Consider the following 13610-nt stretch of genomic DNA (forward strand, 5'->3'; position numbering starts at 1 on the left):
GTAAAGAATAAATGATATGGAGTGGCCATGTTTGCATGTGTCTGTCCCCGGAAGGGTGGACTGTGATTTTATTGGATGTCTGCAGCTATTACCTTGAAGGATAAATTTTCATTTTTCATCTATTCTTCCCCATCTAGATTGTATCAGGATTAACTGTAATTCCAGTAAGTGCCTATTCAAAATTTTTAAAATGTTATTCCTCCATTATGATGTAAACTAGTCAAGAAAAAAATAGCAAGAGAAAGGCATTTATAAAACTCATGAATTCACTTTTGAAGTATACCCAGTCCATCATCTGGGTTGTAAAAATTCATTTTAAAATCTGTTCAGCCAAAGACTTTCCTGATGCATTTCCTACCTATAAGTGGGAAAAGAAGTGGCAAATATTTTGTAACAGAAGGCGCAAATGTCTCTAGAAACTTTTAAGTACAAGTAGCATTTGCATTTAGCCTGATCTTGGACTCCAGTAGCTCTCTTCATGACCAAATTCAGGGAAAATACTGTAGTCTAATTTCTTTCACTTTCTGCTTTTTATCTCAACTCAAATATAGAAAAAAACACTGAATTCATTTCATTTTGAGAGTTACTACCCTTCTATGTTAACCCAAGTTTTACATAGGAAAATGCACTTTTCCAAGAAAATTGTTGAGTTTTGTTTTTGTTCATTAAGAGTGTTTACATGAATTTTTACATCCTAATCACATATCTGCAAAAATAACCAAAATCCTTCAAATCTGTGATATGCATGCTAAATGATGAATCAGAAAAGATGCATGGACTGAGTTTTATTTGATTGTAGACTAGAAAGCATGAAAGGATATAAGGACTGTGATTTTATTTTGAGTTGTAGCATTATCTTGAGAGTGAATTAATTTTATTTGTTTACATAAATATTTAGGTTTTTCTTTTCCAGGTTCTGCTGATCACATTAAGGAACCTCTTCTAATGATAACAAAGTTGTTAGCTACTCTAATAATGTGGCTCTAATGAGCTTCTAATCTCTTATTGCTGTAGTCGATAAAAAAAAAATGATTCGATATTCTTTGGAAAATGCTGGATGTGAGTTGATGGAGTCTACTTCCAAAACTATTAGCTGTGTTTCCAAATGACAATAAGCCATATGACAATAAGCCATCCTCTGAGGAACAAAATGGTGGTCTTAAGCTTAAAAAACAAGAAGCTTTATCTAAAGAAATATATAATATTTCAAGCATCATGCTTCCTATAACTCGAATTTGTCTTCAGTTAACAAATACTTTTAATACTCATTTTGAAGTAGCTTAAAAGTGAGTCTTTATGATCATAGCCATAAAAAGGTAACTGAATCATGACCTATGAAAAATTAAATTGACAAAATATTACACAAGGCATTAAAGGCATTAAAAATCATCTCGAACAGAATAGTTCTGGAAATAATCTCTCAAAGCTCTCACACAAGTGGAATTTTCAAGAATATATAATTTCCTCTCACTCACTATCTCTTCCAAACCTTCTGAAAAGGAGCATAGGTTTTACAAGTCTAACATATAATGGTTCAGTTTGTTTTGAGCTGTGGGGCATAGATGCAGGCAAACCAGCAACTCACAAAATACTTTACCAAAGCTAAATTTGTGCCTCAATGCAGCAAGAAATGTCATTGATTCTTCCTGAAACTTAGAAAATCTACCTGAGGAAAATATCCCTTTCTAGACATCTGCTTTATATACTCTGTTATATTTACATTAAGCATACAATAAAGCATAGATCTTCAAATTTACCAAGTATAACTATGACATTTGGGGAAATTAACTAAATAAAATGTGATTCTGTGTTCTCTAGCTCTTTTAATGATGTTTTTAAAATATGTATGTTTAGAGTCTAATGACTATAGTCTTAGTAGACACACTTCTCATTCTTATATTATGAGACTCTGATATTAAGTATAGTTGTTTTTTCTTCTGGATATTCCACAAAATATATCTTTGAGGACAAAGATTCTTGCTGGTTAAGTGGACTTTTTCCCTTTTTAAGGAATATGTGTTACATTTGAATTACTTGAATTAAATAAATGATTGCGAGCTTTCAGTGCACACCTTGGACAGGACTGCAAATGCCTTAACTGGACAGCAGTCACTGGAAAGAACATTCAGTGACCAGGTAACATTTTCATTTCATTTTGCCTTTGTTTTATTTGGGGAATAGTGGGCAGATTTAGTAAGATCCCCACGTTCCATCAGGAATCCATGTTACTACTCAACTTTGAGGAGAGGGAGAAATTTGCATATCAAATAATGCAAACCAAACTCACAGTGATTAAATACGCAGAGATTTCCACCTGGAGTGCATTTCCTACCCAATAAAAAAATAAATTGAAATATCCATCTCTCAGGATAACTTGTAGTTTAATGAAAGGCTGATTCATTACATATATCCCCTGTGAGCCTTAAGTTTGTCTGAAACCAAAATGAATGTATGTTTATTGAATCACAGTGTATACCACCACTGTCTTTAAAAACTGTAACACATCTAAGATATCAACCATATTGTCAGATTAATATGAAATATCTCAATTGATATATGTTAAGAAAATTTCCACAGGAAATATACAAGCTGTAACATGAAAGATCTTCTTATGCTGAGAATTAATATCAAAGTCTCAGCTATTGAATTTGAGTGGAAACCTTTCCAAATTTCTCTACACTTACTCAGAATTGCTCTGGTGTTTCCTATTGTTGTTCCATCTGCCTCATCCCCACCCACCTGCCAGTTTACAGTGGATTTCTTGACATAGAAAAGAAAATACATCTAGTATCAGACTATTAAAGAATAGGTAGTAGATTAGGAGGAAAAAGGGTTCAGCTGCCTGTGTTCAGACTTTGTGGGACTGTGACATGGCAGGTGCATCTCGTTTCCAGCCATTCCTCTGCCAGTAGTTCAGATGCAACAGTAGAATCAAAGGACAGGCCAGAAAACAGCCTTTTGTTAAGGTTTCTTTGAGAAAAGGGCACATTTGAATCTCAAGAACCAGTTCTATCAGATTCTTTGTGGCCACCATTTCCCATCCCACCCCCCAACAGGAAAAGCTGTCAAGAATCTTTACATGGAAGGAGAGCCTGTTTTCATTTAAAATTCAAAAGCTTATTTTCTTGTGTGGAGAGGGTACTTATAAAAAAGAACCATCTCTATGAAACTCTATGAGTATTGGCCATGTCAGAGCCGCAATGTGTGTTTTGATCTTTCGGATTAGAAATGGAATGTCTCTGCACTCAATCCCAGACCAATCTCAGCTCTGTGATATACATTAGTTTGTATCATTGCTAAAATATGTTTGTTGTCCGTAACTTGGAATTAAATTTAGGTCAGTTTTTGCAGATTCATGGACTAGAAGGTGAGCACAGAAGTATTTTATCTACCGCTCTCCATTCTCCTCTGTCCAGGATATGTATAACAAGGGAGTCTGATTACTCTTGACTTCGCAAATAACAGCAATATTGAGAACAACAGTTTACCATCACAGAATACTTTTATAGGCATTGCTAAAAAGGCCACCATCTTTTAAGGCAGATAATTTCTTCCCTGGGCAGTGAAGAGTACTTCCATAAAAGTACATGGGAAACTCTGCAAAGTCACATTCTTAACATAAAGAGGAAAAACAAATACTTCAACTAATCAAAAAAAGAAGCTGTAGACTGTTATACAAAAAGTAATTTTGCAGAAATATATACTAATACAAAACCAATCATTAACAAATTGTTATCAAGAGAATCCAGGTCAGAATGAATAGTACTTTTGTGACAAACGAATTATTTGCATGAAAAAGTGAGGGACAGTCTCTGGCATAGTACATAGTATTAATTGATTTAATAAATCTTTTAAAAACTATAAAGAATGAAAGGACATTTTCTACTCCTTGTGAAATTTTCAAATGAATTACTAGTAGGATCTGTAGAGGCTATTGGTCCTATTCTGTATTCTTTTGTCTTCTAAAGTACAGAGTCTAATATCTTGGTAACTCTGGGACAATCACCAAGACAATCCCAATTTCAACTCTGGTGCCTGATTATTCCAATAATACATTACATCTAAGCTCATTAGGCTATGTGTGTATTCATTTTATTATTTTTTTTCTGGAAATTTGGCCTTTCTAGTGATATATTGCATGCTTAAATATCCCAGTTTTTTTCCTGTCCCTCCTCTTCTGGTAACCTTAAAAATGGTTAATGTTTGAAGGTTTAAAAATATTGAAATTTGAAAACTAAACTTTCTCCTATCAACTATAGTTGAGCCCTAACCATTGTATAAGTAACTACTTTAAATATAGAGTAGATGCAGGAGGACTTTTGTGCTCTTGTTTTTCCAGTCGTTTTTCTTTTTCTTTGGTTCTTTTGTTTGTTTTTTGTTTTGTCTTTTTCAAATCAATGACATAATTACAGAATTTCCTTCTTGGCTGCAGGAAGGTTGTTCATTCGCATTGCTTTGGTTTCTTCATGCCCTGTGCATATGTCTGCTCTGCCGCCCACTTGCTCGCTCTCCCTACCCAGATTTCTTCTTTTTACATCTCCCTTCCCAGTATCATTTCCTCCTGTTCTTTTTCTTCTTGTTTTCACGTGAGAACAAGACCTCTCTAGGATTAAAAAATATTTTAGTAGGCAGATCTTCCAGCTATTTTTGGCCTCTCCCCAAGGATGATTGATCTAAGGTGGTGGAGATGATAGAATTTCAGATGACATTAATGTGGACATAATGTTGAGGTCCCACTCCTTGTATTTGAAGTTAAGTTGTCTTAAGTATTGGAGAGAAAGGTAACCTAAAGCTGAGAACTGAGCCTCACTTTTCACTTGGACATAGTGAATAAATGCTCTGAGGTAGTATGTTAATGGAAAATGTACTATGATGGATGTCTGGAGTGAATAATAAGATCTTTGTATTACCATTTTATCACCAGAATGAAAAGATCAACTGGATATTAGTTATCACCATTTTTTTTATGTAGATAAAAATGGAAAGCAATAAAAGATTGCAAAATGTCAACCAGTAGCACTTAAGCCATATTAGATTGCTTTGATCAGGCTGCTGTTTAGCAGGCTACTTAAAAAGATACGAGGAAATTTCTGGGGCTGGCTCTTGTTAACATGAAGCAAATGTTCACTTCAGAGCAGGTGTCTGGTTCCTGAAGAGCAGAGAACTGCAAAAGGGAGTCTTCTGCCTCTGCTCCTCTTAACAATCACTGGATTTATAGAGTTCTGTCAGTCATTGCTTCTCAGGGATTGTCACTGTCATCTGCCTAGGATAGGATCTGCTCAAAGAATATAGGAACATAAACATATCATATAAATGCATTAAATAGGAGTTTTGTTTGTTTTTTTGTTATCATTTTGGAAGGTTTTTTTTTTTAAGCTGAAGTATATATAAGGAAAGGAAAATAAAATACAGTTTATAAATGATTATTTAGCAAAAATCTAAGGGAAATTCATAAATAATATAAGGACCATTGATTTCTAATGAAAAATGAATAGCTAAAAGAGACAAGGGAACTGGCAACTGACAATGAGTCTTTAGAAAAATATCAGAATTGGAATAAAATTTATGGGAATCCATATTTAGATTATCCACATTTTAAATTTATGAGGATTATAAAGAAGAGCACAGTTTTCTCTTGCACATTTAAATGGCGGCATAGACTGGGCAAATTGTAGCCTGAGGGTTTAGACTGGGTCTACCCTAGTGAAAAATTAACCTGTTCTTAGCATAAATGCAAATAAACATTGCTGTAGAGTTTAAAAGATTACTATTTTGTGCAGGTTAAGAATTCACCTTAAAATCAGGCTCAATTATTAATTTATTCACTAAATCATTTCCTTGGTGCTATTACATAAAACTGTGCTCAAAGTAATGCAAAATACCAGATTAGTGTTGACCAGATTCATCAAATTATCTTTCAGTGTTTAAAGTTGGCATTATCACAATGGCCTTGGTAGATATTTTCAGAAAAACCTAGAGAGCTTCAGAAGAAACATTCCAATCTTGATACTCTCTTTCTTTCTTTCTGTGAAAAGGAAATTTTCTCTTATACAACCAAATGTCACTAAATGGGAGAGGCGATAGCTTGTTGGTCACATATTTCTGTTTCTTGTGTTACTCGGAAGAGCTGGTTTCTGAATATCTACCACTTATTTCATAGCAGTGAATTTCTTCTTTCTTTTTTAACTTTTTTTTTTTGATAGAAAGGCAGCATTTCAATATGTTATCATTGATCCAAAAAATTCAGGATAAAAATTTGAATCAGACACCCCTTGCCATTAAGATTTGGGCAGGGTGGGGGTAGGGGGGCATTTTGCTTGTCTTATTGTGGGATGTATAATTAGAATCTCATTCATTTTAAAGAAAACAATAATAATGTTCTATATTTGGAGCATTTTGTCTTTTTAATTATATGTCCATAATAATTCAGGTTCATAGAGAGTTAACTCCTTAAGAATCAAAATGACCAAAAAGTACTCAAGAACTTCTATTTGAAACAGCCTCTGATCTTTAGGAGAGCCTTAATGTTCAATGATGGTCTAAAATACTAAGCCAAATCATTCATTTTGCTAGTTTAGACAAATATAGATTAGAATTTTTTCTGTAACTTTTGCATTCCTAATTTTGCTCAAAAGAAAACTACTAACAATGTAACTTATCCATTGCTTACCTATTAAGGAATATGAAAACAAATATTATAATCATGGATTTCTTTCCTCATGTAGTCACTAGACAAGGATTATGTATCTGCTATCTGCTGAAATAGATGCATAAGTTAAAAGGTGATGGCTTTGTCTACTCAAATATAGTCAGACATGATTAAGCATTCCAGTTAGCTTCCATTTATAGGAGCATACATACTCTTCATTGAGATATCATAGTTTAAGATGCAGAATATGAAAATTTTTGAGATCTTGAAGAACTTTGATTAATGGTTTATAAAAGTTTTAATATTAGAAAAATAGGTGTTCTGCTATTTGATTAGTTATATATATTTTACTATCTTATGGAATTGGTAGAATTTTCTAAGAAAATAGCTGGGCTATTTGAAGATGGTTGTGTAATGAGAAAATGCTGATTATTTTCTAAAAAGTGAGACAAATTGTGAAAAAATGTAAAAAAGATTTTTGTAGTGTAAATTTCAGAGAAATACGAGGATTTACATTTTGTTAAGTTAGTTTTCCTAAAGATTAATGGTATGTTCTATAAAGACCCATAAAATATAAAATATATAAATTTACATTGATATTTATACACTCAGTAATTTGCTTTTAAAGTGGAATTTTTGAGTGTTTTTTGTTACAACAAAAATCCATTAATTCAGTTCCCACTTACGCAGAAGTCATGCTTATTCAAACATCTTTTACACTGAATTATGCCACTATACACAAAGAAACAATTATTTAGCCAATTGGTAAGTTTTATTAGATAATAAAAGAGCATTTTTAATCCATTTAAGATAATACACTTTTGAATACTAGATAAGAATTTGTTTAGCATTGCTGACCAAATATCTTTTCACTAAAAATAATCCCTGAAAACCATTACTGGTCAACAAAGAACAATAATATTCTTTCTGCAACATTTTATATTAATTCATACTGCTCTTCTGGGTTAGATAAATTATTTTAGTATCTAAAAGAATAGATTTATATTCAGGTTAGTTTAGTTAATGAAGTTTTATAAGTATTATAAGAACACATGAAGAATAGAAATAGGAAATAATTTCAGTCACAACACAGACACATCTAGAATGGAATTCAAGAACTGAAAGGTTGTGTAGTACCCGGGTGGCCTAGTGGCCAGGGTACCTTACTGTCCCTTCACCCCTTCACCTTCTCGATGTTCTGCCATAGCAGTGACTTTGTTGCCCTCTGTCTTCTCTTACGGTGACCCTGCTACTCTTTTCCTCTCTACTTGGTTGTAGCTTCTACTTTTTCATGTTGTCTGCCTACTCACGGCTTCTCCCACCTCGTGGTTTCTGTTCACTGGTTTTTCCTCTGCATGTCCTTTGGCTTTTAGATGCTTCTTCACCAACTGTTGACTCTTTATGTTACGTATTCAAACTCCCCTAAAAAGATAATCCAGTGGATTCATTACTACCCATGTTCTATTGATCAGAGCTCTCAAATAATGTCACTTTATAAATCACTGATCAGATTTCAACTTTGAGGACAGATGTCCACTGGTGATCCAATCAGTTGTCATCAGAGCAGACAGCCACATAATATATTCTCCTCAAAGGTGATGTAGGAGTGGTGGCAGGCTTTCCACAGAAGCATCTTTTCTCTGGGCTTTCTGATTTAAAATGTTTTTACTTTAGCCATAAAATACCCATGAGGATTCCAATTTCTTTTATAAGGTACTGGCCAAAATATGGTACATAGGTCAAGTGGGAAATGTTCTTTAAATCAGCAGGGAAATACAGGGGGCCATCAAAGAATTTGGAGATTGAAATGTTCAGTGTACTCAGAGCTCCTTTCCATTTCTTTCACTTGTTACCAATTGGAGCAAAGAGCAAAATGGATAAAAAGTGCATTAAGAAACGTTTCCCCAAAGGTAAAGGAAGAAATTCTAAGAGTATTTATATTACTATTATTTTTGTAATTAACATTGGATTATTTCTTTGTTGTTATTTGTTCTTTGAATGCCTCTTTCATACAATTGTGAGAATTCACCCTCCCATCACCCTTCCCAAGAGATCAGTCTAAATCTAGACTTGAAATATTTTATGCATTGTACTTTTCAAATAAATTAAATTTGAGAGTCAATTGCTTTTTTTCTAATGATGGTTGTTACAGCTAAAATTACTTTGGAAATGCAGGATTTAGGATAAAATTACCAATTCTCTTAAAATTTGTGTATGAAGAACATAGGTAGCCCATGAAATTCACACATTAAATGGTCAGATATATAGAAAAATTGATCAAGTTTGGAAATCAGGAAATTCCCAGTGTAAATAAATATATATTATTTATGCCACTTATCAATAAAAAATACTACTAGAAAATCCAAAGAATTCTAAAATGGACTTCATTTAAATAGGTACAAAGGAGATAATTTACATATGTGAAAATTAAAACTCAAACATAGATCTAACATATTCCAATGGCATGACTTCAAATTGCTGTTATGAATATTTCATGCATTATGAAAATATCCATTAAAAGAAAATGAAAAATAAATTATTGAATAAGTTATGCAAATATTCCCTTAGAGCATACACATATTCACCTAATAAAATTGAAATACACAGACCAAAATGGAGGTAGAGCATGTCAACAATTACAATAACATAAAAAAATAAAAATAGCAATAATAATAACCACATAAGATTCTGGAAAAGATATAGATGATAAGATTCCTGAAGGGTCTTATAGATCCTGCATTTATAAATTAAGATAATTAAAAATTATTTATTGAGTTTCAGTACAATAAATCAACTGAGAACTTTACACTGTCAAAAATAATATTTTGGCATTTGATCAATTCTTTCAACTTAAATTAAATAAATTAGTTCAACCAATAGGCAGTGAAGAAATAATTGATATTTCCTATTTGGGGGATTATCTATTATGAAACTGACAAAGAACCACAGTAACAAAATTGCTTTTCGACAATGTTTCTGGAAGGACATCCGTCAAACTGTTTATAGGACCAGCTAAACAGATTGTGGGTTATTTTTAATTTTTTTGTTTGTCATCCATAAATTCAAAATTTTCTAAAATGACTTTTTTTCTCTAGTCTAACAATTTAAACTAAGCAATCAAAAGTGAATAAAAGTACATGCTCTTTTAAGATATGATTGAAACCAATCCCACCATTATTTAGGACAATTTAGACTTATACTAACTACATCATATTTGTATTTGTATTATGGTTAAGTATATTTTATTGTATTTGGAAACTAAATTTCCCACTAATTTATACCTATAAAATAGAACAGGTCTCTTTTTAGGAAACACTTAGTTATTAATTTGAAATAGTATTCATTATTTGGAAATTAGATGAAACAAATATACAAAAGTAGCCTACCATTTCAGTTCCTCAAAGAAAAATTTATTAATATCTGGTTAATCAGCTCCAGGGGACCTGCAAATACTATCTCCTCAGATTAAGTAAGTTAACTTGAGTTTAAGATTTTATTACTAATAGCCATTGCTATAACAGGGTAAGCACCTTTTTAGAACACTTCCTGAATAGTAAGGGAAGCCATTCATTACCAAAGACTTTGATCCAAGGACATCTTAGAACAAAGGAGTAATCTCAATATTTTTCCCATTACTAAAATAAATGGCTAAATACTCGGTTTAGTGACTAAAAGATAGCCTGATAAATAAGCTAATGATAAAAGAAAACAATTTCACACTGTTATTGTAATATTAAAGTTCAAAATAAAGAAGATTTGGTAAATCATTATATCATTGCTGAGAAGAAAATATATATTATCATTCTAATTTTTACATGATGGTTGAAGGAACTACCATGTATTACTTGTCCATAACCTTCTTTGGTGCAATCACCAAGAAAAAAAGATCAAAACAAATGAGAGCTACAGTTCCACAACTCTAAAGACAAAATATTCATTATCATATTCCTTTGTCACATTCAGGATGTAATGTTTACAATATGCTCCTAAAATTAAAGAACAAGTTGCAAAACATTTGCATTCCATATTTCTTTAAAAAAAGGAAGTCCAAGTAGATATTCAAGCATTGTAAGATTTCCCAGTTAAATTAGTAGCACTTTTTAGTGAATGTAAAGGAAGGAGAAAAACCTAACAAAGCCATAAACCTAGATTTATTTTTCTTACATGCTTCTTTTCAGAGGTTTGGACAAGAATACCCCCAAAATACTGAGAGACAGTTAAGTTTTGTAAATTCAGTCTTGTATTTAATGACATTCAATGTATTTATGTTAAGAAATGGAAAATAAAACCTAGCTGAGGCCAATGTTTCTTATATTATGCAAAAATATATGTTCTTCTTAGTCTTTTCATAAAAAGAAATGCTGTAACTATTACAGTACTGTACTCAGATGAGGAGGGATATATTTACTTAGATAATCTTTGCATTAGTAACTATGATCTATGGCTGTTATGGAATATTGAATTAAATATTTGTACATTTCCAAATGCTCAATACCTGTGTGCCTTTTTAAACTTTTAATTTTTTCATTCAGATAGCTTGGCATTGTGTAGCTGTTGCATAAGACATGTTTAAATAAGTATCAATGTAATCCTTTTTGTTACACCAACTGTGAATACATTCTGCATTTATAATGCTTACTTAAAAGCACATTAACTTCTTAGGACCTAATTTTATATCTGCAAGCGATACTATTATGTGATAAGCATTTCTTGGAAATGATCTTTTTTACTTAAAATAAAATAAAGTCACAGTCCAAATTTTTCCTTTCATTATGTTAGGCATATTATATTATGCTTTTTCCAAACTTTCCAGTAGTGCTAGATTAAAGATAGCTATTTTAAAACATTCTTTGAGCAATATTTTTATAAGTTGTGTTCATTTTTACTGTGTTGTAAATAGTTATTTTCTTAAAAGATAAATTATATTTCTTACAATGTATGTTTTTCACATTGGAAATTATTTACATCAGATATTTATCCTGGTCTGTCATAAATGGGTACAATCAATGTTAAAACTATAGAAGCTAAATGTTTCTTAATAGATGGCTTAAACCTTGTTTATTCATTTGCCTGGAGCTATAATACTTATCCAGATATGGAGCAGGAGATGAGGCAGCTACAGATACTGAAGTTTATTTTGTAGATAATAGAATAGGGTTGGTATGAGTTATAAAATGACAGAGATGTTTGTGTGGCATGTTTCCAGCAGCTCTCCAAGGTTAGACCCAATTGCAGACATAAGCCAACTTTGTTTTTTTTTTGTAGGACAAAGTTACAGACTTTTGGTTTTAGGTCGGTTTACTCCCCTAGGTTCTACACATCATTAAATTGATTTTCAAGGGAATTAAGCAAAAAAGCTGTTCAAATAATTAGCAAATAACGAGTTATCCAACTTCCCCAACTATACTAGACTTCATGCTGCAAAATATGAAAACAAAGGAATGAAGTTTTCTGTGTTGACACTTCTTAATGAATGTGTACAATAAAGTTAATTGAGTTACTTTTCGTTAGTTATTTGTCTTAATTCAACATCAAGAGGTATTTCATATACCATAAAACAAATCCAACAAGATCTAATCAGAAACACCCACTCAATAAGTATTTAGTGAATGGCTGTTATGTTCAAGGTACTGAGCTATAGGTAGAGGATATTTTGTTGTTGTTGAGATTTTAAATCCATTGAGGGGAAGATAATAATAATAAAACAATATAATACTGATAATAATACTTTTTATCATTACTATAACTGAGGCTTGCCATGTACCAGGCATTGTTTTAAATGATTAAAATTCATTCAATGTATTTATATTATAAAATATTTCTTTTATTAGCATATTTTACAGATAGGAATACTGAAGCATAGAGAACTTAGGTTACTCAAGGTCACACAGCTAGTAATTTATGGAACTAAGATAAGAATACAGTCTGTGAGTCCAGAATACATGTATCAGACCAAGATATACACATTGTAGAAAGTTTAAAAAGAAGGAAAGATTTAAATAATCCAGCCAAAACAAATACAATGTAATTAATTACCATGTGACTGTTTTGTCTTTCCAATGATTTTTAAAAGTTTTTTTAATGTCTTTCTCTTATTAATGTTCATTTTTGAAAACAAAAAGACATCTCCAAGCTAAATGTATAACTATATTATTTGCTCAAATTACTCTTAATTAGGGAGAGGCATTTATAATATTTTTATTATAAAGAAATGTTTCTGTCCCTAGAACTCTATAAATGTCTTTGCCTGTACAAAAATGGCAAGTAGCTCTTTATAAAAACATTCTGAATAATTCTCAAGGATGTAGCCTTAGCTATATTGAGGAAAGCCTGAGAAAAGATAAAGAAGAGAGTGTTGTTGCTTGGCTCAGCAGGTAGCTTAGCCTCATGATCAATAGGGTGATTGATTTGTCACCAAACCCAGGTCATGACTGACACCAAGCCTAGCCAGCAAGGTAGCTCTGAGACAGCTTCTCTGAAACCCCAGAGGCCTTGCCATCAAGTGAACACAGTGTGGGAGAGGTGACCCAGCTCTACCTCTTACGTGGATAAATGAAGTGTTGCCTCCAGCTCTGTCTTTACATTGCTGAGTATAGAGCTAACAACTAAAGGAAACTTTAAAAATAAATAAGCACAAAACTTACCCTCCTCATCAGGGCTGGCTTCAACAGCAAGCAATTTCTACAGTCATCCAGGGACCTGTGCTTGAATTAATGCTCTGCTGTCACTGCCTGAAATTCTTCACTTTGAACAAGGGCCCCTCGTTTTCATTTTGCACTGGGCTTGCAAATTATTTGGTCCTAGTAGTGCTGGTGAATAGAAAAAGAAGAATCTGGAAGTACAATTTATGTGTGTGATATATTTCAATTCGCAATTAAATTTCCTAGCTGATTCCTGTGAGAAATGAAAGAGCTTCACTCCCAATATCTTGAAATTGAGAAAGACGAAATAGAAACCGTTA

The 13610-nt window shown here is 32.4% G+C and overlaps 1 protein-coding gene across 21 annotated transcripts in view; it reads left to right on the forward strand.

The window, feature by feature from the left end:
* The window catches only part of NRXN1 (neurexin 1), a 1068016-nt gene that overhangs the window by 485421 nt on the left and 568985 nt on the right, over nucleotides 1–13610 (forward strand). For 14 of the 21 annotated variants that reach the window (XM_057497214.1, XM_057497215.1, XM_057497222.1 and 11 more), the window contains one exon: nucleotides 138–164. The exons of the other annotated variants lie outside the window; for them this stretch is intronic. In XM_057497214.1, the coding sequence (XP_057353197.1) occupies nucleotides 138–164 (27 nt within the window). The remainder of the gene's footprint in view (nucleotides 1–137; nucleotides 165–13610) is intronic. 21 annotated transcript variants of the gene reach the window in all.

The sequence above is a fragment of the Manis pentadactyla genome, chromosome 2 (assembly GCF_030020395.1).
Source record: "Manis pentadactyla isolate mManPen7 chromosome 2, mManPen7.hap1, whole genome shotgun sequence".
NCBI classification, from domain to species: Eukaryota; Metazoa; Chordata; class Mammalia; order Pholidota; family Manidae; genus Manis; species Manis pentadactyla.